This window comes from Calonectris borealis, chromosome 10 (genome assembly GCF_964195595.1).
Source record: "Calonectris borealis chromosome 10, bCalBor7.hap1.2, whole genome shotgun sequence".
NCBI classification, from domain to species: Eukaryota; Metazoa; Chordata; class Aves; order Procellariiformes; family Procellariidae; genus Calonectris; species Calonectris borealis.
In genome coordinates, this window is record NC_134321.1 from 7,948,241 (window position 1) to 7,972,115 (window position 23,875).

Genomic DNA, 23,875 nt, shown 5'->3' on the forward strand with positions numbered 1-23,875 from the left:
GTCTTTCTTATTTATAAGTTGGCAGAACCCCTCTGCTTTATTGCTGTTAATTTACCTGACTTGCTGATTTCTGCTATTCAGTTTTCTAGTTGGTGGTTAATTGCTCTGAAGCATACAGAAGGATTAAATGCATTTGCTCATCCTGCCTTGGGAGGGCTGGGTAGTAGGATGCGTAAAACAAGGACCTTTTATTTATGCACTCAGATCCTAGGAGCAGGGCAGTCCCCTCTTCTTGCAGTAAAATAGAAGTTTGCTTGTTGGTTGTTAGTTCCTCAGCAATCATAGCCCTCATTACAGCATTTCCAGCTTCGTGAGACTGTTGTGAGGCTAAGGTGAAGTTTGTAAACCTCTCTGAGACCTTGAAGGAGAAGTAAATAGCATTACTATGGTATTGAAACTTAAAATTGTTAAGCAGTGTTAAAGGCTAAGCTAGATAAATGATACCTCAGGGACTGGAGGGCTATCTTTGCAGGTTATGTCTAAGATGACATCAGGTTGGAGAAGAGGCGTTACCTTACAAGATTGTCTCCATATGCAAATGAAACGAGGGGAGAAAATAATTTCTAGAAAAATGTATTTTAAGCCTGTTTACTATGCAGCCTTCACCGCTGGGATTGGCATCGCAATGCTGTCAGGGCACTTGTAGAAAGGAAGAGTTGAAAGTAAAGCTGTTCAACTTCCATCAAAGGCTTTGACAGAACATTTTTATTTGTGTAATTAAAAAGTTTTCACTGGGAATTTTGTTTTTGACTAATGCTTGGGTCAAATCTAGACAAATGTCAAAGGTCTTTTGCAGGAACAAAGGTCACTGCATGGTTTAGGGAGGAAGGGAAACTTCTGTCTTTTCATCAGGCGGCAAATGGCTCAGAGGCACCTCCAGAGACAAAAGTTTGGAAATTAATATTATAATATTGCAGCTTTCATATGCATCCTTCCAGTCAGGAATGCTGATCTGTATATTTTCACTTTTCACCTTTGTTTTTTCAATGCCAAGATTCTTGTGATTTGGTAGACTAGTTTGCAAAACATAACATTGTAATGCTGTCTCTTCTGAAGCAGAAGTATGTCTTCAGGTCTGTTGAGTAACAAAGAGGATGTATACTTTTATGTCACTGATACTTCAGCTCTGCTTTATTAACAAAGGTCATATTTCCATTTTTGATTTCCAGCCATAACACAAAAACAACATCTTGGCTAGATCCACGGTGCCTGAACAAACAGCAGAAGCCTCTAGAAGAATGTGAAGATGATGGTAAGAGACTGAAAATAGTGAAATAATAATGCGTTTGGTCCATTTCTAGGTGGCTTTCTTCCTTTCCTTTTCCCTTTTCTGATAACCTGTGTTCAGAAATACTTTAAAAAAAAAAAGTTTATTAGTAAGTGCATAGAGACAATATCTGTTATGTTGTTATAAAATCACTGTCTGTGTGTGTAAGATAGCCATTGAGATGGCAGATCATTTAATAAAAATCAAAGAGGTGCTAGAAGTAAGAGACCTCTGTTTTTGCAAAGGCATTTGAATAGTCACTGATGCTGAACAAGACTCAAAGCTTTCTAACATATTCGCTCCCTGGATCGCTGTGTAGGAGGAAAGCAACTGAATCTCTGCGTGCTCCATTGTGTTACGCTTCAACCAGCTGCTTTACATGAATTTGAAAGAGTTATGTTATTATTTCCTTGTTTGAGCAGAAATAACTCAATTGCTTCACTTCTGCTGTTAAATTCTGACAGTCCACTTAGTTATGATTGCTAAAAACAAATTCCATTTGAAAGTGTAGATGTTTGCCACTGAAAATTTACACCGATGTAATTTTGTATTCCTTGAGATGTTGGAAATGCAAGCCACTGTCCAATTTAGAGCAGCCAAATGCAGGACTGTTAAAGGAGGTTCTTTCCCTGCATCCTTTAGGAGATGTTGGAAGAAAAAGGTAATCATGATGATTAAACGTTTGAGAAAACCTGTGTGGAAATTTTGGTCTACTGACCAGGAAAGGTGATGGTATTCTAATGCATGATTTTGGCTAGCACAATGCTATCATGGTAGACATATCTGAAAAATGGAAGGGTTTACTTCGTCAGTGTTGATGCTGTCCATGTAAAATTAGTTTTCATAATACGATTAACCTCCTACTGGTGTGAGTCAGCTCAATGAGAGTTGTGATTTTACCTTGGAAAAGGATTAACTCACTTCATCCCTTTTTACTGGTAGGTTCAAATCTGGCTTCCAGAACTGCTGTTACTATTTTTGCACGTGCAGTTTTTCAACCTCTGCTTCCTTTCACGTGTGAGATTTTGCAGGACATGAGAATTTGCCTGTGCAGCCTTCGCTGCCATGATGAAGCAGGTCACCCACTTCTTAGTGCACAATGCAGCATGCACCCAGACCGCAAGGATGTGCAAAGCCCAGGCAAAAACCAAGCATACCGAGCTGACGCCTGCTTCAGACCCTTAGCAACTGGCGTCGTCTGTCAAGGAGCGAGTGGAGGGAGCTGGATTAATGAAGGCCTTGCTCTGCTCTGCGCCTAAAAATGGATATGTCAGTGGGTAATCAGAACTGGAACAAAATTAAATAATAGCGTATGCAGGCAAAGCTCCCTCCTCCCTGCAGTTAAGCATTGCTGGCAATTTAGAGAGGAGGTTGCTAAGTCTCAGCACAAGCTTTCCTCTTTCAGAAGGTAGTTTTCCTTGAAGCACAACTTCTGTCCTGGCTTTCTCTACCAGCAAGACTCCCACTACGTCAATAGCCCCGGTGATGCCAGCAAGTGGCACGTGCCGCTGTGGGTCAGTGCGCCCCGCGCTGTGCTCTGAGCCAGGGCGAGGAGCAGCTGGTAGGATGAGTCAGTGGCGGATGGCTGGGCTCCTCTGTTAAACAGTTTTAAGTCTCCTCGCAGAAGGGAAAGTCTTTCAAATCTCTTCTCTTCTTAGCAATTATAAAACAAGCATTGGGATAATTTATTTAATTTGGATTAGAAACATACAGCTGGGTAATTAAGTTCATAATTTTACAGAGTAGTGGCATTTTTGTTTATCAGGTCCTTAAAATCAGCTATTTTCATCTTCCCCCACACCCCTTCACTTCATTCACTAAGTTGCTCATTAATGGATATTTTTAACATTCAAGAGTTAAACCAGTTGCTGCATAGGTACAGCAGTGCACTGCACTGTTTTGCTTGGCTGCTCTGGTCTTGCTTTGCACATAAGAATAATTATATTTTTAGAAAACAATGTGAGCACAAAGAAGAGAGAAGGTTATTTTTACTGCATCATAGAAGTTGAACATTTTTTGGCAAGGGTCACTGTTGGGAGTATTTCCACCGAAGTCAGTGGGACTCCTCCTCTGTTCCTCTGTTTTGTTTGTGGTGTGTGAGTTTTCAGGCTTGATCCCATCCTGTTTGTGGTTTTTATAAATGTTAGATGTTGTTTCAGATTTGTTTGGGTGCAGTTGCGTTGTGTTTTTTCTTCGTCAGGATACATGTCCCTAATAAGTTTTTGGTCGTTTCCAGTTGTTTAGGCTATCAAAGGAAACTGCAATTCATATGTCACGCTAAAGGTCCTAAACAACTGTTTTGGTAGAATATATTGCAAACAGGTCACGGAAGTGTTTTTTTCAGGTGTTCAAATTTTCAAAAGCAATGCTTGACACTACATCTTCTGTTTGCTTCTGTCATTCATTTATGTGGCTTACACTTTACTGTATTAGGTCCAAGATTGTTTTTACCATCTTTGTTCTGGTTTTGTCATCATCTTTCATTTCCAGACTGCATATTATTATTTATAGGCTAAGCAATACTTTAATCATCTGTGTCACTGTTAACTTATGAATATGGAGCAGATAATGATAAATGGAGCAACAGTGAATATTGATGGCTTTGTGTGTTTGAAAAATTATGTGATCTTTGTCCCAGGTGCCCTGCTAAAACTGGTGCATTCCTGTATATGCCTCACCAGTGCATCTGGACTTTGGTGTGGGCCTGCGACTCCAGTTAAACAAGGCGCTTCGCTTCATGTCTATCTTAAATCATCTGAGTAGTTACAGTGAAGTCAATTGGACCTTGTATGCACATAAATTTAGGTACTTTCTTGAAAACCTTGCTACGTTCTTATTTAGATGCAAGGTTTTCCTCTCAGATTTCTTCATTGGTATTCAGGTCTGGCCTGCTGATAGATCCGTGTGTCTACAGAACGGATTGCAAAGGTCGGACCATACAGATCTGAGGGAGAAGCTTCACTACAGTGAGAACACCACAAATGTGTTACTTTGCCATATCAAACTGTGGCATGGAAGGTAGTCAACTGATACAGATTTTCTGAGAATGCAAGAACCAGTTCTTTCTTTATCTACATCAGATCCATCAATATTCTGATCACTAAAGTATGATAAATGGAAAGCTTGGGCTCAGTCTGTAGAAAATTAGTGCTGGTTCTGGTGTTTGCTGTAGGGAATTTCTTGCTTGGTGCTGGTATCTGAAATTTTCTTTTAATTTTTTCTGTCTCATTTACTGCTCTTCCCTTGGAGAAGAAGGGGTACACACGGAGGAACTGGACAGTGAACTAGGTAAATCATCCATCTCTCGTTTTGATGTTTGACTTCAACTGCACTGTTTTAAGCCTTTAATTACTTACTTTCTCCTTTGTATCATTTTACATCTTTCAGTTTTTTTATTTCAACAAGCCTAATTTATCAGCAAAACTTCCCTAGCACACAAAGCATTAATCTTCCCCTAGCTTCAGATCTACAGTGTTTTTCTTACTGGTTCAGAGTTTGAAGAAAGATGGAGAACCTTAATCCTACAAAGTTTGTTCGAAATTGCTTCCTCCTGGACCCTGCAGAAGTCAGGGGCTTTTCCATTGGCATCACTGGCTCCAGGAAAAAGCTTATAGATGCCAAAGTTGAAATCAAGTAGCTAATGATGCTTTTTTCACTGGGGCCAAAGACATTTACCAGACAAGAGAAGCAAACTGTGATTTAGCAAGTTTAAGAATTACATAGGATGCTTTTGCTGAGCTTGTGAATGAAACAGCAGAAAATTTTGCCTCAGTAGGTGATTTTATAAACAGATTTTTTTCAATGATGTGGTACACTTCTGTTTGCTACATCTTTTTGTGAAGAATGCTGTCTTGATATCTAATCTCAGCGGTGCTCATTCTGTTTATACTGCTGGTGGAGGTAGTTGTTATTTCTGTTCAGCTATGCTCTAGTGCACTTGGAAAGCTGAAAGGCATAGGAGGTTGTGTAGAATTTTATTTCCACTAGGTCTATTATTGCTTTTAAAGAGGACTGTATTTACAGTTCATAGTTCTGCGTACTGGAGGATTGTATTACCAGAGAATTAACCTCTGGTTTCTGTAATGACTTGCAAGTGTATTCTGCTTCCCGCTTCTGTGTGATTGATACGGCATCAGCAGCCAGCAGCTATTGAGTGGACTTCTAACACTACTCCAGGAACTGTTCTTCTGGATAATATGCCTGGAATAATGTTGGAGGTCTAACTTCTTTTAGTGCAAGAATTTGAAAGAAATGACAGTTTAAAGAAGAATACAGTCACTTTAGCGGTACATTAGCATTATTCACAGCTCATGCAAATAATCAGCAGCAGACCAAGAAACATCAGGAGTAGGTTGATGCATACCAACAACCTGCAAATATTTCTCATGAGGGTCTTCACAAAGGGTGACTTAAAATAAGAGAGAGGTTAAAAAATTCAGAGCAAATTCAGAGGCAATAACGAAATGGAAATGTTCCCTTCTTTCAGTCTGATATCAGGATCTAGCACAAGAGAAGAAGAGCTGAAAAAATAGATGCAGGGAAACTCATTAATTGATAAGCCTGACCCCAGTTCTGCAGGCACTTACATACACAAGTGTTTTGCTCGAACATTATGAGATGTTCATTTTGTTTTAATGTGGATAAGCTTTATTGAGCTGACAGCCCATCGATATAGTGTTGAGATTTGCAAATGTTGCAGTGTAAAGTAAGACATTTTCAAATGGCCCTGTTGGTTACAGCAATGTTAGGGAGGGGGCATGGAAAGATCTGGCCTATTCACTAACCGTACTCGTGGTTAGTATAAACTGGTTGCCACTGGATATTTAGCTCCTTAGCTTATCAACAGTTTCTATTCTAAATATAAGAAAATTAAAACTTGAACCATTTGCACAACTTCTTGTTTTCCAAAGAGGTGGGTTGCATATGGAGTAATAGGTCACCTCTTTTTAACAGAATGTTGTACGAAAGGACACAAAACTTTAACCGTTAGAGTAGAATTTGACATATGTTTGGGCAGATCCTCCTGGCCTCGCAGGGAGCAGTAAGAGCTGAGTAGACGGAGGTCATCTCCAGTGCCTTTATAGTGATGCATGGGTGCAACTAAAGTACCTGGTGGTTGGAAAGTTCTTTTTTAGGAATCCATCCATCCCCTCTGTAGGGTTGGATACTAAACAAGAGCATCTCAGTAGGAATCCATGTATTTACCCTAGCCTTAAAAGTGTAAAATTGGATATTTGTCCATTGAATTTACCTGCTGACAAATGCTCTGAGACTGCAGTGCTGCATGGATGTACCAAAAGAAAAAAACATATGGCTCACTCGACTCCTAATGATGCAAAATGTTTTTGGAAATCTTGTATTTGTGATAAAATCTAATGCTCTGGGTCATCTTCAGTTTGGCAGGAGAGGTAGAGAAGAGAGATGAATAATTTAAAGTCACTAAGAAGCCAGACTGTGCAACATGGCTATGGAGAATATTGCCTTTTGCTTTAGAGAAATTTCAGAGGCTTTTAGAGGTTGGAAAGCGCATCTACGTAATCAAGAAGTAATGCGTTGAAAGCTGCAGTTTTGTGTATTGTTGCTTCTGAAAACATAGACAAGTATTCCTTACATGGAAAGCTGCAGATATAGAAAACTGGAAAGATCTTGGCACAATACCGTTTTTGGGGTTAGAAGAGTGCTGGTTTTCTGACCTTCCATGAAAATTCTTTAAAAGAAAAGAAAAAACAAAATTTAATACCAAAACTTTTTGTGAACAAAAGAAAATCAAAACATTTTTGTTTGAGCTTTAAAAATCAAAAACACTTAGTAGTCCAAAATAGATAAAAGATATTTAGCAGGAAAAATTGTGGAAAACTCACTTTAAGGCATTTGTGCATTACTTCTCCCTTCCCCCATTCTTTTTTTTTTTTTTCCTTCCACCCCAGCTTGCTCTCTTTACCATTCTACTTTCACCATAGTGCAAAGAATTAAATGGCTGCCACAACTTGTGATTTTCCTGATTGTATGCTAAGTCTCAATTTAATTGCACTGAAACTCCTTAAGCCAGTCCACAGCGTTTTCACCATGTGAAACTCCTCTGCAAATGTGAGATTCCCTTTGCGAAAAGACTTTCAAGATTGGCCTCTAGCTTCCTAACTGTTTCTCACATACACTTGCACCGTCTAAAGGAATATCTGTTTCTGAAGCGTTCATTTCAGATTGATCTGCTGGTAAAATTGTGGAGTATTTTCATGCCCAAGAGTTAGCACTGGCTTGCATTTAATTGCTTATGTCTCAAGGAATCCAAAGATGTTAAACCCAATAAGGATAAAATAATGATAAAAATGGAAAACCTACTTTATATCAGCAAATAAGGGACATGTGGAGCAAAAACCATGAAAATCGATTTCATCTGATCTCCAGCCAATTCTGAACACAAACATAAACTTTAAGTAATTAGTCCATGTGTGTTTGTATAGATTCTGTTCATCTCCAGTCTGGAGATACTTCTATCCTTATGGCAACATAGCTGAAGTCTATAAATGCAGAACTAGATAGTTACACTTATTCTAATTAATGGGCCATTGTTGATTGCATTGGCTCAGCAATTGATGCCATTAATGAAAATAAATCTTTGCACTTGATAATAAACAAACATAGATTATTTGCTATCAGTCTTGTCAATTTAGAGATAAATTTTGAGCAATTATTTCGCATGGAGTATTTGAACTTGTGTTATCTGACAATGGCTTTTTTTTATTATTATTATTTTTACTTAAATGAATGTGCAGAGTCTGTGGGGCAAGGACTACACTTGCACAGTCCATAGCATGGTGGAGCCTTCTTTCGAGTTGATTAGCAGTATTACACAAACACACCACTCTGTATTGTTAATAGGATGATTATTTCAGTACACACAGCCAACGGGAACATTGTGTTTAAATGAGTGGGACAAGGATCAGGCCCTTAAGTAATACATACAGCTTTAATAACTCTCAGTTGGATGCTGAAGTGATTTTATTACATTCACTAATTATAGTTAAAGTACTATGTGCAGTCTAGAAAATCAATAGGAACAAAAGTGAATACATTTCCAAATGTTAATTTCATCTTCAGAACTGTTTTTTGTTAATTATGCTAATTAAAAAAGGAAATCTCTGTTACATGTGATTATGGCAATATGTGTTTTTACATTAAGTGCTATGCAGTGAAATACATCTGTGTGTGTGTGCCAGCCCCACTTGGGTGGATTCCATATGCCGGGCGTTTGCGTTAAACTCTTTGTCCTGTTTCAAGGTGCACTTTTGCATTGGGCTCGCAGATGAGCGATGCAGTGTAAATCCCTAAGAAAGGAGTCAAAAAAACCTTTTTTCAACAGTGGTGAGCATAAATGGCTTGACCCTGGTAAAGGAGATGAAAGTGGTCTCTCTGTTAGTGTGCTAGAATTGCTGCCATCATCTCACCCATCTTCATATGCTGGCGTTAAAATGCCTCTGGCCTGTTGCCTGCATTAACTTCCACTGCACGGCCTCCATCCACAGCCGTGATGGTCAAACCAGGAGGGTACTTGGGGCACTCCCAGAAAGGAAATTTATTGATAATTTGTTCATTTAATGCAAAAAGCAAATCTAAAATTGACTGTCATGGGCATCTTCCCGCTGATTTGCTAACCCAGCGCTGGTGGGACAGGCTATGATGTCCAGCCTTTAAAAGGAGCTGTGGTTGTTCTGAAAAGGTTCGAAGTGAAGTCTGAGCTACTGATGAGTTTTGCATGCTGAGCAGGACCTATCAGAAAAAACTTCACTGGAGGCTTCAGTAATGCTTTTTCTATTTCCAGAGTTGCCTGCTGGTTGGGAGAAAATTGAGGATCCCGTATATGGTGTCTACTATGTAGAGTAAGTGCTGCTCTCCAGCTCTGGTGTGGCTGTCGGGTGGAGGAAGGCTTTTCTCCGCAGCGGTCTGTGTGCTTTGTTGGTAGCATCCCATAGAGAGGAGGAGGAGACCCTGGCCCCTATACAGGCTGGGGGATGCCATAGGGGCTGGGAGAGGGAACCCTGTCTTGCCGTTCCCCATCTTCTGGTGGGCTCTGGCAGCAGCACCCTGGGGCTCAAGGGAGACAGGAACACCCCAGGTAATCTCCAGGAGTGAGCTCAGGGGAGACAGGAGCATCCCTGGGTCAGGGCATGCAGGAGCCCCAGCACCTCACAAAATACTTTTATCCAGAGAACGTTAGCAAGTCTGCAATTAACTGAGCTCGATCCCCTTTGTATAGTGCTATGATGAAAATACGAGTGTGCAAAGCAGACCACCAATTCAGTTACAAGTCAGAAGACATTCAAGAGGAGGAATGGACGAGCCTGTGTGACCAAACAGCCATGGCAGAGGTTCTTGCATCAGGCTGTGTTGTTGTGAATAGAATTACAGGTTTAATGGGACTCTCTCCGGAATTAGAACAGCTTCTTCTTTATCTAGATGTCAGATCACTCCCTTGGGAAACCAGAGATCTGAGTTTTGTTTCATCACTGACCCCATAAAATGAATTTTTAATTATGTGTATACTGCTGTCTAGTAGGATGGCTTATGATAGCCCTCAGAATAGACATGGAATACAGTTTCTGTCTGCTTTGGCTCATTTCTGACCCTACCATCTGTGCCTAGGGAAACAAGGTTAGCAAACTGTGTAATTAAGGCTTGACATTTATTTACCAAAGACATCAAGAATATTTTTCAGCTATTAAATGCCATGCCAAGAGGTCTTTACAGCATTTTTTCCTGTCACTTTATATATACATGCCCATTAGTTTTGTGGCACTCCTTAGTGATGAAATTGAATAGAAAAGTAACAGCAATGAGACATAAGTTTATTTTACTTACTATCTATAAGTTAGCAAGATGGTTATAATTTGAGCATTTGTCTCTGTCCCTTCCAGTTCAGGCACTCTATTATTGCATAATAGTTTTTGTTGAGAAACAACCGTATCATGAAAAAGTTTATATCATTTTTAAAGTAGTTATCATTTTTTCTTCACTTTCTGAAAATAACTTGAAATGGGAAATATTTTACAGGACTCATTAACTTGTTTTTATTTGATTAGTTAAATGCTGTTCCAATGATTTAATATTAATCTTTAGCAGAAAAAATTCTGAACTATCTAACACTATCTAGAGTGCTTCTATCGTAATTACTTGAAAAAGTGGTTGTTTGTTCATTCAGGGTTTTTTTTTTTTGTAAAGACACGTGGTGCAAGAGACAATAAAATAGCAAGGTCTTAATGGTAAACTTTGCTTTGATAAAAAGATGGGCTTTAAGCTAATATAATTTTCTAAGGTCTACCTGCTCTTCTGCTGTTGCAAAATCACTATTGAAAAATTGCTCTTGAGCAGTTGATGAGCAGCTCATCTCAGCTGCAGCGAGTCCCCAGACCTGCCCCCACCGCCCTGGCCTCTGTGGCTGGTGTTCATCATTTGGTTTCATAAAATGGTTAATCCTCTGCGCAGTGCATTGTTTGGCTGCCGTGTTTGGGGCTGGGCTGCTTTTTATTCCTTTTCCTGAGATTGGTAAGAAGTATTGGCTCTAAACATCTCCTACGGGTCAAAAGCTGCCTAATGGCCCTCCAAGGAGGACAGCTGATGTTTCACCAAATGCTGGTTTCCACTGGGAATATTTGCTGGTGGCTGGTTCTGAATATATTTTGATCCATTTGGAGCCCAGCTTTTCAGCTCATAGCCTGCATCTCCGCAGATATTTTTAAGACACCCTGTTAATAGCGTGCACTGATCAGATAGCTGACAGATGTTACCAGTTGTTGGCTTTTGTTTTTTTTTTTTTTTACCTTCAGTGAGCCAGGAACGACTGCACCTCTGGGAATCTGATTAAAGCAGGGATGATATAGGCCTGTCTTTTAAAATGCAATCAGACAGAGCGCCTTTTCTGCTTTAATCTCATTTTTCACAGATAGATCGCTACTTTAATGTATTTGAAGGAATTAGCCATTCCTACTCAAGACATCATATCAATACTGGAATCCGCTTGTTTTCCTAAATATGCTTTTTGGCACGACTAGGTGAGTCTTGCTCCACATGCACTGCTGTTGGGTTTGTTGGTATTTTACTCCTTTCCTCAGAGGATTTTCATGCCTGGCCGTCATTCCTGCTTGTCGCATAAAGGGTTTCCTAATTGATTGCTCTCTTTCATCTCCAGCCACATCAACCGGAAGACACAATATGAAAACCCAGTTCTTGAAGCGAAGAGGAAGAAACAGCTTGAGCAACAGCAGCAGCCACCAGAAGGTTGGCACTACCGAGGGCATGAGCGTTGGGGTTTTCATGAGGGAATGTGCCCTCTCTCGCCTTGGCAGCACCATGCCAATGTGTTTTGTCCTTCCTTCTGTGGCCGCAACCTTTAAAGACGAAATGTCATGCATAGGAAAGGTTGCATCTGCCCTTCACATAAGATGCAGCAAAGGAGAAAATCCGAACCATTTAAACATAGTAGCTTTCACCCCTGTAATAGGGAGAGATTTTTCTGATAATGTCCTTTATTTCTGGAAAGTTTCTAGGCTTCCCAGAAACAATTAAAACACTCGTCTTCCTCTTTAATCTGCTCCATCAAGTTACTCACTGTAGCTGGTGTTGTTCCGGTCTGCATTGGGACTCATAGGCTGTCGAAGGGGATGAGGAGTTGGCATTTACATGTGCGCTAGAGAAACCCCTCTGCATGAGAGACTTTTAACCCAAGACCTTTGGATGTTGTCAACCTCTAACATCTGAAGTAATTTCATTATTTTAAAACACTTTTTTTTCTTTTCCTTTTTTTTTCCCTTTTTTTCTTTTTTTCTTCCCATCTTTTTTTTTTTTTTTTTCTTTAAATGCAGCCCAACTGCAGTGAGGGGCCTGTGGCATTTGGGGTTGTTTTGGTACCTTCATAGCTGTCACACCAAGTTATTTCACAACAGTTATTATCCAAGGGGAAAATAATTTAGGCTTCAACATTCCTCCTGCAATCCCATTGCCCGCAATATCAGCTCTTCTACTTAGATGCCATGAGTGCCATGGGGAATAGATTTCATATAAATGTCGAGACCACTTGGATGCAAATCAGGTTGTAAGTTTGAGTGTGAGGTGGGGTGTCCCAGCAGACGGATCAGTTGACCTAGACATAGAGAGTCCTCCAGAATTGTTTTTTGAACATCCCATTCATTTTATTCCCTCTCTCCGTGGCTCTGTTTCCTCTCTTCCCATGTTTCTCACGTCTCCTCTGCTTGAACCCCACACTCCCAGTGTGTGTACGTGCAGGAGCTCACAGTGCTGTTGTGAAACGAGTAACATTTCCCTCTCTGCCCTCTCTAGAATGGACAGAGGAGTGTCCATCTCTCCCACCACCCGCTGCTCCAAACCATGTTTCAAACAACCAGGAGGCAGTTCGGGAAGCACCAGTGCAAGGTAACAACCTTGTTAAACCAGTTGTAAAAGTGCAACAAGGTTTTTTTTCCTGAGAATGAAATTCCCTCAGCCACCAGCAAAGGGAGTATCTCCATGACTAGTGTCACACACCAGGGCACGTGCCTGCTTATCTGAATTCCCATAGATTTTGAGACTAGTTGTTTCAAGACCACGTTTGTTGCCAAATGCAAGAGGCAAATGAGATCACCTGCATCAAAAAAGGATTGTGGCTATTCTCTGTGTAGCGTTCCAAGTCCTTAAAAAGGCATGGTGAAAACATGAGTTACAACATCGGTGGGATTTATCTGCAACTGCGGTGGATGCAAGTGCAAGTGGGAGGAGACCCTTTTCTACAGAGCTGTATGGATATGCAGGATTAGGCTTTTACATTCTAAACTACTGAGTTTAGAATGTGGCTCTTATTATAAGATCTAGTGCAGAAATTTCTTTTTGTTCTCATAGGTCAACATTCCCTCCCAAAAAGCAGCACAAAATCTCACCATGTTGCACTGTGATTAAGACACATGCATTAACATGGTCATGTTTTAGTTTGAGAGCCAAGGCCAATGTCATGCGATGTCTGCATTTGTGGGCAGGTAGAGTTTCAAGTTAAAGTAGTTTAAGAGCTCTGGAAACTGGTCAGCGTGTTTGGGAGCTGTGAGGTGCATAGGTTGTCGGCACCGTTTGGCAGGACCTTGGTTTTGGAGAGCTTGGGTGCCTTGGTTGCATTTGTGACATCTGAGCAGCCAGGTTCTGGTATTGCCAGGGACAAGTCTGGCTTGCAACTTTATGGATTTTCCTTTTTGTGTGCTTTGAATCCAAATGCAAATTTGGAGGGGGTAGGAGCTGGGGAAACACCAGAAGAGGGAGGTCCTCTGCCATTTGGGGAGTTTTGCAGAGCTACCAGGCCTCCATGCTGAGTCTGACTTTCTGTAGTAACAGAGGGTGAGGAGGCACAAGCGCCTTGGCCACATGCTAGGGGCAGATTACATCCTCTTTCTCAAAAATCTGAGTTGAAGCTCCTTTGGGAAGCTCTGCATGAGGAGAGAATGATAGTAGGTCCAAATACTGCGGACCGACTTTGAAGTTGCACATGTGTACAAGTACTTTGGACTATCACAGCCTTGTTTATTAGTGTCAATTGTCTGTGTATAGCTAACTGCTCACAGACAGGACATGAATCGTTCCTGAATTTGCAGCGTGACCTGAAACATTGCCAGATCAGGTTGCCAGCAAGGGCAGAGAGTTCCACTTGTACCTGCTGCAGTACAGGTGCTCTCTGGTTACAAGTGGTTGTAAGCAGGCTTCATTTTTGGCTGCATCTAAATTGCATAGCAAGCAAGTGGCCGGAACCAGAGGGTAGGGAAGGTGAGAGAGGGGGAGTCTGGCTGGAGCACATCATCCTGACAGAGCTGGGAGCAGCCGGGGCGAGGCTGGCCCCGGGCGCTGGGAAATACTCCCTTGCTCTGTAGGTCAGCCATGGTTTCTGAAGGCGAGCCCGTCAGGGTGCTGCTCTCCGTGGCTGCCTTTCCTCCCTGCCAGGGAGTGCTCTCTGCTGCAGGTGGCAGCAGATCAGCCCTTCCAATACAGATGTGCCAAATTTGACAGTATCCAAAGCCCCCAGCGCATTCCCGAGGGGTATTAGAGTACATTAGAGTAATCCAGACTTGCAGCAAGGAAAAATGCGGGACCTCTGGGGATGGTACCCTGACCACCAGGCATCTGGGGTTAGGCATCCCTAAAGGGGATCAGAGTGCCCCAAAAATGCTGGTCTTCCTCGGGGAGACATCTGTGAATGCCACCTCTGCCTTTTACACTTTTACACTGTCAGGCCGGAGCAAGGGCTGCCCAAGCGTCCGTGCGTGGCAATGCAAAGGCCCTGTCACACAGAGGATGACGTTAGAAGCATCACTCAGCTCTCCACGCACTCCCGACTGCCAGCTACCGAAATTTTGCAGCAACGTTACAGGAGAGCATTAGCCTGTCTCAGCACCACTCTGAGTGACATGTCCTGGTACTCACTGATGCCTCCTTCTCTCTTTCATTCCTTCCTCTTCCTTTCTCAGTGCTGCTCCCTCTTCTCCCACTCCCCATTTGCAGCAGCCATTTCCAGCCTCCCTGTCCCCCTGCCCTATGCCCAAGGAGATGGAAACATCTCTCCCAGTGATGGTACTGCTGGTGGGGACGTGGGGGTCCTTGGGCCCCTGGCGCCGCTCTCCCAGCTGGGGTTTTGTAGATACACTCATTTAAAATGTGATCCCCTCCCAAATGCTGTAGGTGGGACATAGCCTGTGCTTATGTTACTACAGGGCAAGTTCACCCTGTATTTGTAGGCAGATGCTAGCAAGCTGGGCTTGTTGTACTTCTCTTTTGAACCAGAAATCAGCACAGGACCAAGCCCCGCTGCACGCTGCCTCTCAGCCATCTTTGTTACCTGAGACGTTGGGTTGCACTTTGATAGTCAGGGCTTTTTTGCAGCTTGGGGTCTGACAGAGCATCTGCCCGCAATGTGCAGGATTACCGTGCTCCTGTGCTACCCCTCAAAGGCAAAAGGCTGCAAGTCCTCACACTGCCCACTCACGAATAATCTTCAAATATACTTTTTTTTCCCTCCAGTCAAAGGCTTACAAGTCTCGAATCCCCTCACTCTCCTTTAAGGTCTCCTTTCTGAACAGAGGCCCACAGCAATGCTGCCAAAGTTTTTGAAAGTTCACCAGCTCTCCTGGCTGCAGTACGCACTGCTGATCCTGGAGCTGTCACCAGGGGGCTTAGTGGCACAGTCTTTTCCCCTCTAAGCGTTAAAAACAATTAAAAGTGCAAAGGTGTTTAGTGTTGGCACTGTGAAGTACAGCAACTGTGATTCCTTTTCCAAGCCTGTGCAACATGCTTTGCAAGGATCTGCTTTTGTCTTAGGAGCACCTTGTTCCCTCTTAACTGTGCTCCCAGAGAGCATTAACAGCCCTCCTGCACAACCGCTCCAGTCCCAGGCCGCTCTTTGATCCATACTTCACAACGGCAGTGTTTCCTCCACAACAGGCAAGGAGCAGAAAGGGAAGAGAAAAGACTTCAAACAGTGTCTGAAGAACAACATCAGCACCCTCCCCTTTTTCACCGGAGGAAGTCACAGGGCGGTAGCGATGGTGGGGCAGGGGGTTTACGCAGGGTCTTGCCACAGCTCAGAAGTTGCTTTTTGCTTGGTGGGTTGGGAGAAAGCCAAGCAGTGAAAAACATAATGATATTCCTTTCTGCATAAATTCTTGCTGCAGACTCCTTCTGTAGGAGGCATTTGTGCTGCCCCTGTCCCATCCTTCCTGGGATGGATATAACCATCTCAGGACAGAGATGAGACACATATCTAAGCCAGCATTGCCAGCTTTAATATATTCCATTCCTTAAAGCAGCATGTTTTCCCCTTTGTAGCCTTGGGCCTTTGGTGTGCCACAACCACAGCTAACAAAGCACCAGGTACTAGGGGTTTTGCTCACTCTTTTTACTGCATGAGTGGATCCAAGGAGATGGGTGGAGTGCGATGAGGTGAGAGGATGCTGGAATGAAGTTCAGTCCCGACCCAGCACACCGCTGTGTGTGTCCGTGTACTTGTTAGAGCGGGGAGGGGCAGAGAAAAAACAGATCAAACCCTCTTGCCTGCCTGTTTATAGATTTTCCAAACTTCCTACACAGGAAAACCTTTTTTTACACGAAACCCTTCTGAGTTGAAAGGGAAGTTCATCCACACCAAGCTAAGGAAAAGCAGCAGGGGTTTCGGCTTCACCGTCGTTGGAGGGGATGAGCCAGATGAATTTCTCCAAATCAAAAGTTTGGTGCTTGACGGCCCCGCAGCACTGGATGGCAAAATGGAAACAGGTACCGATGCTTTAAATCAAAATCTGCCGCCACCACTTTGGTTTATGTTTTTACAGCTGGTTTGATGTGCAATTCATAAAGAACTTCAGTTCTCATCCTTTTTTTGGGGTAAGGCATTCAGCTTTCCAATCAGCAAGCAGGGAAGTGAGATAAGTTGAGGGATATGTTCAAAATCTTATAACAAGGCACTTCACATGCTGGAAATTCACCTCAGGTGTCAAAATATCCAGCTGGGGCTCTGCCAGCTCCTGCTCTGCCCACACTGACCTGTGGAGAGGAGCCAGCGGTCATAGGGTCCCACGTCAGGCTGCAGGTTACTGCGCCCGCTGTGGCAATGGCTGCACCACTGTGTGTTTTTGTATCTGCCGTGCCGCTCACCCCCTCTCCAAAGCTATTCCTAGGGAATGGGCAGAGGAGTGGGCAAGTTTGCATTTCCCTGTGCGGAGGCACCAAGGGCCAATTTGTTTTGCCAGAGATCAGGCCCAGCATGATGAAATCCTGTTAGGATTCACCTGAGGTCACAACTCCTCGCTTCCAGGTGGAGCATCACAGCACTAAACATCCCTGTGTTCCAGACCATGTGTTAAAAAATGAATCATAACTTAATCGATACCTACATTTCAGGCCGAAGTATGTCTGAGACATGACATGTGGCACTGTATTTGAGCAGTTGGTATTTGAGAGCCTTCTGTTATAGCTCTCATGTGCTCTCAGTTTTGTTTCTATCATATGTCAGTGTAGCACAGTGTGTAACAGTGAGAGCTGGGCTTCGAAATAACTGTTAAATGGGCCATATACTATCATTTGAATTTATTAATTTTTTGCATGAGCCAATTCCATTTTCACTTTCAAAAAACGTTTATGTACATAAAGGCTTTATGCAGTGAATCCATTGTGTACAGATAGTTCTTGCTCGCCCAAGTGTCACCGCTCCTTTTCCTTGCAAAGGTACTTAAATGCTGCTATTTATCTGTGAGTGGTACTTGTGGATGCTGCGGATCAGCTTGCAGGCTCTAGTCCTCACCTTCCTGGGGTGCACAAAATGTATGTGTTTGGTATACCTGTCTGTGTCCTCTGCAGGGGACGTCATAGTCAGCGTGAACGATACCTGTGTGCTGGGGCACACTCACGCTCAAGTTGTGAAGATCTTCCAGTCCATCCCCATCGGTGCCAGCGTGGACCTCGAACTGTGCCGAGGCTACCCCCTGCCCTTTGATCCCGATGATCCCAACACGAGCCTGGTTACGTCCGTGGCAATTTTGGACAAAGAGCCGATCATTGTGAACGGGCAGGAAAATTACGACTCCCCGGCGAGCCACAGTAGTAAAACAGGGAAAGTAAATGGCACAAAGGAAGCAAGACCCAGCAGCCCGGCTGAGGTCTCTTCCAACGGACCCCACGGTTACCCCAATGACACGGTCTCTTTGGCATCTTCGATAGCAACACAACCTGAACTCATAACTGTGCATATAGTGAAAGGGCCTATGGGCTTTGGGTTTACTATAGCAGACAGTCCCGGTGGGGGTGGCCAAAGAGTGAAACAAATTGTGGACAGCCCGCGGTGCCGCGGCCTGAAGGAGGGCGATCTTATAGTCGAAGTCAACAAGAAGAATGTGCAGAGCCTCACTCACAACCAGGTGGTGGATATGCTGATTGAATGTCCTAAGGGAAGCGAAGTCACGTTGCTGGTGCAGCGAGGAGGTAAGTCTTCAAAACTGCTTTAAAATATTTCTTCTTGAAATTTAAAAAAAACGCATGTCATGAAAGACCTGGTCTTCTAGACTTCTCTGTAGAAATGGTTTACGTCCTGAGGTGTAGGAACTGCCCCAAGTTGGCAGAGGTCAGGTCACATAGGTGGTTAAAATTATTTATTGTTTGATGCTGCATTGGAGGGAATGTGCATGTAGTTCCCATGCGCACATGCACTGCACACGTCTTCTGGTAATGCACAAAAGGGTGGTATGGTTACACCTTTACTTACATAACAAACCCTGATCTCATGCTGGTAAAAACTAATTATTTTAAATAGAACATGGACATTTCTTGAGCTGTTTTGGGAGATGGAAGAGGCTGGTAATACGTTCTGTAATTTACAGTGTGCAAAATCAGATATCCAATGACTTTTCACTGTGGAAGGATTACACTTGGGATACGGTTGGGAGTGGAGGGGAGAATTTAAATTTCTCCAAGTTGTAAGCAATTGAAATGTTACTTCTGGACATGTTTATTTAATCGGGAGCCACCAGCAGGTACAAAAAACACCCTACAGGCAGTATGCCTGCAGCCCACATGGGAGCATGGATAGTAGGTAACCTGTCAGTGGGGTCAGTCCATCCACAGGAACTCTTTCCCTGCACATAATAAGTGTAAAGTAACCTGAGGTAGCACACCCCACCTCACATAGCATACTCTTAGTCTGTGGTTTAAAATTACTGAAAGAGTTAGCATCAAGCTCGCAGGGAAAGTCCGTGTCAGCTGTTGAGTGCAAAGTCAAGAGCAGAGGGATCAGCTCTCCCTCTCTCTGCTCTGGCATTGGCAGCGGGGATCTGAGAGGGGCAAAGCCCCGGCCCCCCTGTGCTCCCTTTCCCATGCAGCGGTTTTTGTGGACAACACGCACATTGGTGCTCAGCGCCTCGCAGGGTTGAGCGTGCTGTAGAGGCAGAGTTAAGCTGACAAATAGGTACTGAACGCAGCCCCCAGCCAGCCCTGGGAGGAGTGTTTGATGTAAAAGCACTCTTCTGATGCCTTTTCTAAAGTGTTTTGGTTGTAGTAAGTTAGCAACAAAAGCCAGTCCGTTTTAACGGGGGACAAGGTACTTTCTGAATTTGCAACTCTGGTTTCTTGTTTTTAAAGACCTATTTCAAGGAATTGAGGACATTGATTCTGCAATTAATAGTAGCTCTGGGGAAAGCACTGCCTTTCTTATACTCCTTCCTTTCCAAGTGATTACTGTGTTTTTGTATTTTGGTAGTAAATTAAAAATTAGAGAACAGAATATATTAAGAATTCTCCAATTTTCAAAGTATGAGTTCCTTAAAGACTTCAATATTAGAGAGGTTTAAAAAATGCAACTGCGTTCTCATGATTAATATATGTATTATGGAGAAAATATGGTTGGAAGAAAAATAGCAGCTATTATTAATCCTCCTGGAGAGCGTATATATATCTGGTAACACCATACATTAATTATTTGAATTGTAGCTGACATTTAATAATCCTCCTTATGCCTTGAAGGCATAATGAAAAGATTTGATGAGGAAATAAAAGCATAGTTTTAATAAGATAGTAAATAGTTCCCAGGTAATCTTGCTGAATCTCTCTCTTCTTTTTTTATTTAATCGAGATACTAACCACATGTTAAGCATTTGCTATCACCTTCCTAGATAGATACTCCTTGAACTGCCTCCCTCTCTCCTTCAAGGTCCTGACATTTCTGTCTCAGCGGAGAGCACTTGCAGTTCCAAATTTCACGCTCTCGTGGTACGGGACTCAGGAACTGTGGTGGCCCCGGATCCACGGTTAATCCTTGAAACATGTTTTTCTTCACATCCAGAAGACGGCTGGACCGACAGGCACACAAGCTGTGGCACAGAAGCCAAGCAGAATACAGGCAGCGGTAGTAGCCCCAGAATCAAAACCAGTCAGGTTTGCTTAAAGCTTGTAAGATGGAGCTGGCTAAAATGCACCTGGCACTTGGGTCCTTTCTCCCGTAACTTTACCTCGTGTTACCCCTGCCAAGTCCTTTATCAGAAGTACCATTCCCAGACAAGGTGCCGCTATTTATTTTGGTCCGATTACAGAAATGTATTTGGCTCTGGTGTCTGATAAGCTCCTTCGAGGCTCTTGAAGCAGTTCTTCTTTAGCTTCACTGCCAGTTGTCCTTTCCTCCTCCTCCCTCTGGTGTCCAGTGAAGAAAATGCTCAGATGCTGTCAGGCATCATTGCATTAGCTTAACATTTGCATTCAGTCAGGCTTTGCATGAAGCATCCCTCCAACACTAAGGCTGGTGTTCAGACCTGTCGAAAGGATTTGTCAGAAGTGATTACTAATCAGGCAGAAAAATATCAGAAAGAGACGTGTAATATACGGGGAAAGCTCTGCCTGCTTCAAGCTACTGGTGCACTCCCAACAACAAGGTTTAATTGTTAAAATGCAAACCCACAGCCGCTGAGAGCAGCCTGTAAAATATTTACTGTAAAGTGTATTCACCTGAAGCGCTGGCTTATGGGTGCGGGCGAGTCCTGCCATTGCCTTTGAGCAAGGAACAGAAGGGTGGTTTCAGGAAGGATGAAGCTGAAATGCCCCCTCTGTGTGCTCAGCTGCTCACGTGTCATCTGAAAATCATTTGCAGGACTCATTCAAGATTGGAGCAGGGGGATAAATTCATTAAGAGAGGGACAATGTCAGGTCACTGAGATTCTGCTTTCCAGAGGCCCCATAGAAAACTTGCCTTATGTATGTTCTGGTTTAATTTTTTATTTTCCCCTTCCTCCTCCCCTCTCTAGGCCTTAATTGTATTATTGCTGTTGTTTTCCTATTTCACCTATACATAGTGCTGGATAAAACTCACTGAGCATATATCATGGTTTGGACTTCAACGCTTGAGGGGTTCAGAAGGATGAACTCCGAGCAGAGGCAGGGTGCAGAGTTAATTGGGCTGTACGCGAGACCAGATCGGAAAAGCTGCTTTTGCTTAGCAAAATGAATGGACAGAGAGGACAAAATTATTGTCTCTAACTATTAGGCAGGAGAGACAGGAAATACTTAAACTGAAGAGAGATCTTGGCTGAAGAACAACTGGGTGGTGTTGGGCCGTGAGTAATTTAAGCTGTAAATAAGAAGAAGGTGCCAACCCATTAGAGCCTGTAAGTCAAACTGGAGGAGGCGTAAAGCCTTTGCTGCCTGAAGGTGAAGGTTTGAAGGGGATATGACATGGTGCCTGCAACAGCAGAGGAGACGCTTGATAACCCAGCAGGACCATTCAAGGGCTGGGTACCTGAAGGTAAACCAGCGCTACTGGTTACAAAATGCAGAATTAAGCATATGTTTTTGTCCCTGCACTGCACAATGTGATTACATATTTCAGTTATTTTAAAGAATTACTGTTAATAAGGCCACAAAAGGCACACCTTTATTTTGAATATTTGTAGCTGAAAAGCTTCTTTTAACCTTCTACCTACAAAGTACATAAAGTGCTTTTCTCAAAAAAAAAGAAAAAAAAACAGAGAAAGAAGGTAATAATATTTGCCACTTGAAATCCATTTGTCATTGAAGTCTTGTCTACGCACAGTAATCGACTGAAATAAGCAATTCTCAAATACCTCTCCATTCTGCACAGATTCTATTCATAATAAAAGCAACATTTTGTCAGAATAATTTCCCTGCTTCCCAAGGGACTTTTATTCTGGGAGTTGCGTCTATGCTGGGACAGGTGGGGGGCTGTTTCAGAACAAGTTATTCTGCAAAACTCCTGTGCTGTATTTTTTGGAGTCACTAAGATCTCACATTTGTTTCAGTAAGAACATTTGTGTGTCTTATTGATGTGTTTTGTGAATTACCTCAGATTAAAGAGGATTATTTTTCTCCCTTTTTTTCCTTTTTTCTTAAGGTCAGTCTTCAGTTCAGGTCATCCAAAAAGATGGTGATTCGTTTGTGTTCAGTTACAAGAATTAAGCTGAGCAGTTTTCATGCAAGTTTGAATGGACAGTTTCCCTTCAAAGCTTTCACAGTTAGCGCTCACTAGCATCTTTATTCACGGGAAGGTCAAAAATACAATAAACCTCGAGCCTGATCTACGTAATCCCCTTGAAGGTGTGTTCCCACTTTGCTCCAAATCAAAGTAAAAGCAAGCAGGTGAAATGTCACTCACGTCATGTGCAAATCAGTGGAGTTTCTAATTCACATTAAACTGGGGAATGGAAATCCATCTTCTGAAAAATATATGGTATATATGCTAGAGTTTCAAAACTAAATGTATTTTGTGGGAAGAAGAACCAATGCAACATTTGTCTAAATGCCGGTCAGTGGGCGCCTGAGTCTTACCATGTAAAAGCAAACTCCATAGTAAATTCCCTGTTCATGGTTCCATTGAATGGAAGGTGTTTGTGGGGAGCGATGAAGTAGGTGGAAGTGGGGAGAGGTCTGTGTCAACAGTCCTGCTCATGTGGTCCTTGACTCAGTGGTCTTAAGAAGGTCCTTGTGATACATATAACTACAACAAAGATTTGCAGCAACGGAACAGAATTACAGAGCTCTAAAACAATAAACCTATTAAGTCTCCTTAGCTAGATGGACCTTCCCTTGATGTTCTGGTGATGCTCTTGGCATGTGAGGGTGATTAACCTCCGACACTTCCCACGGAGAGGAGTTAACTCCTCCTTCTTGTGCTGAAAATGCGTGCTAGAGTAAACTGCTCTGGACTTGAAGGCCCTTTCTGTAGCCTAAAATGGAAGGACATCTTTTTTTCTCCCTCTATTTATCTTGTGTCCATGCCATTGAAAGATTGCATAGTAATATAAAGATACGTGTCTTTTTCTTTACACTGCTTGCTGCAGCTTCAGGCTGCCCCCCAGCCAGGGCAGAGAGAGTTACAAGATCCTTTAGACACAGTGGGAAAACTTTACGAACAATATATCATAACAACTTATAATTGCAAGCACATTATAACAGTATAATTGAAATCAGATTGCTTTTTGAGATTTAGAGTGTCAAAATACAATGCTCAGGCATAAATGAGCAGTGGCTTTGAGCGTTAAATATCTGAGCTGAGTGAAATCCGTTACTGCTGCAGGTTTCAGAGGACATCTCCTCGCTACTCCAACACACCTATCAGCCTGAATTTTATAAGCAAAAATATTGTCTTTGTACTCGTTTATTGAGATCCTCTCCCCCTATGGAAATGAAATTTTCCCTTTCTGTCCTTGCCAGAAGTGTTGGAAATGGATCATTTAGTGGTAAGAGCCAAACAAAAAAAAAAGCAATATCTCAGTGTTGGAATTAGAGCTCCTTTTCAATTGCTATCCCTAATGATGTAAAACCATGGTAATTAGAGCTGCATTCAGCTATTCAGTGCAGACTTGAACTCTTTTGAACAAGCTACTCACTTCTGTTTGCCCTTTAGGCTTGCAGTGAAGAGTGAGTTGAAAGTCATGCCACTTAAGCATCTAGCTGCCAGAAAATTTCAAACTGTCTTAGCAGCTGCTGAATTAGAGAAAAAGTGAGTCCAAACTGCATTTAGGACAAAAATCACAACCTGGGAATCATCTGACCGTTACCACAGAGCGTGTTTGCCTGTGCCAAAGCTTCTGGAAAGGGAAGAAA

General features: G+C 42.7%; 1 protein-coding gene across 4 annotated transcripts in view; it reads left to right on the plus strand.

Annotated features, from left to right (window-relative positions):
- MAGI1 (membrane associated guanylate kinase, WW and PDZ domain containing 1) overlaps nucleotides 1–23,875 on the plus strand; it is a 356,176-nt gene that overhangs the window by 283,092 nt on the left and 49,209 nt on the right. For 3 of the 4 annotated variants that reach the window (XM_075158691.1, XM_075158692.1, XM_075158693.1), the window contains exons 6-10: nucleotides 1,170–1,252; nucleotides 9,087–9,144; nucleotides 11,451–11,539; nucleotides 16,373–16,555; nucleotides 17,636–18,256. In XM_075158691.1, the coding sequence (XP_075014792.1) occupies nucleotides 1,170–1,252; nucleotides 9,087–9,144; nucleotides 11,451–11,539; nucleotides 16,373–16,555; nucleotides 17,636–18,256 (1,034 nt within the window). Of the gene's footprint in view, nucleotides 1–1,169; nucleotides 1,253–4,519; nucleotides 4,556–9,086; nucleotides 9,145–11,450; nucleotides 11,540–12,598; nucleotides 12,692–16,372; nucleotides 16,556–17,635; nucleotides 18,257–23,875 lie in introns of all 4 variants that reach the window. The other variant, XM_075158690.1, reaches the window with a different exon arrangement.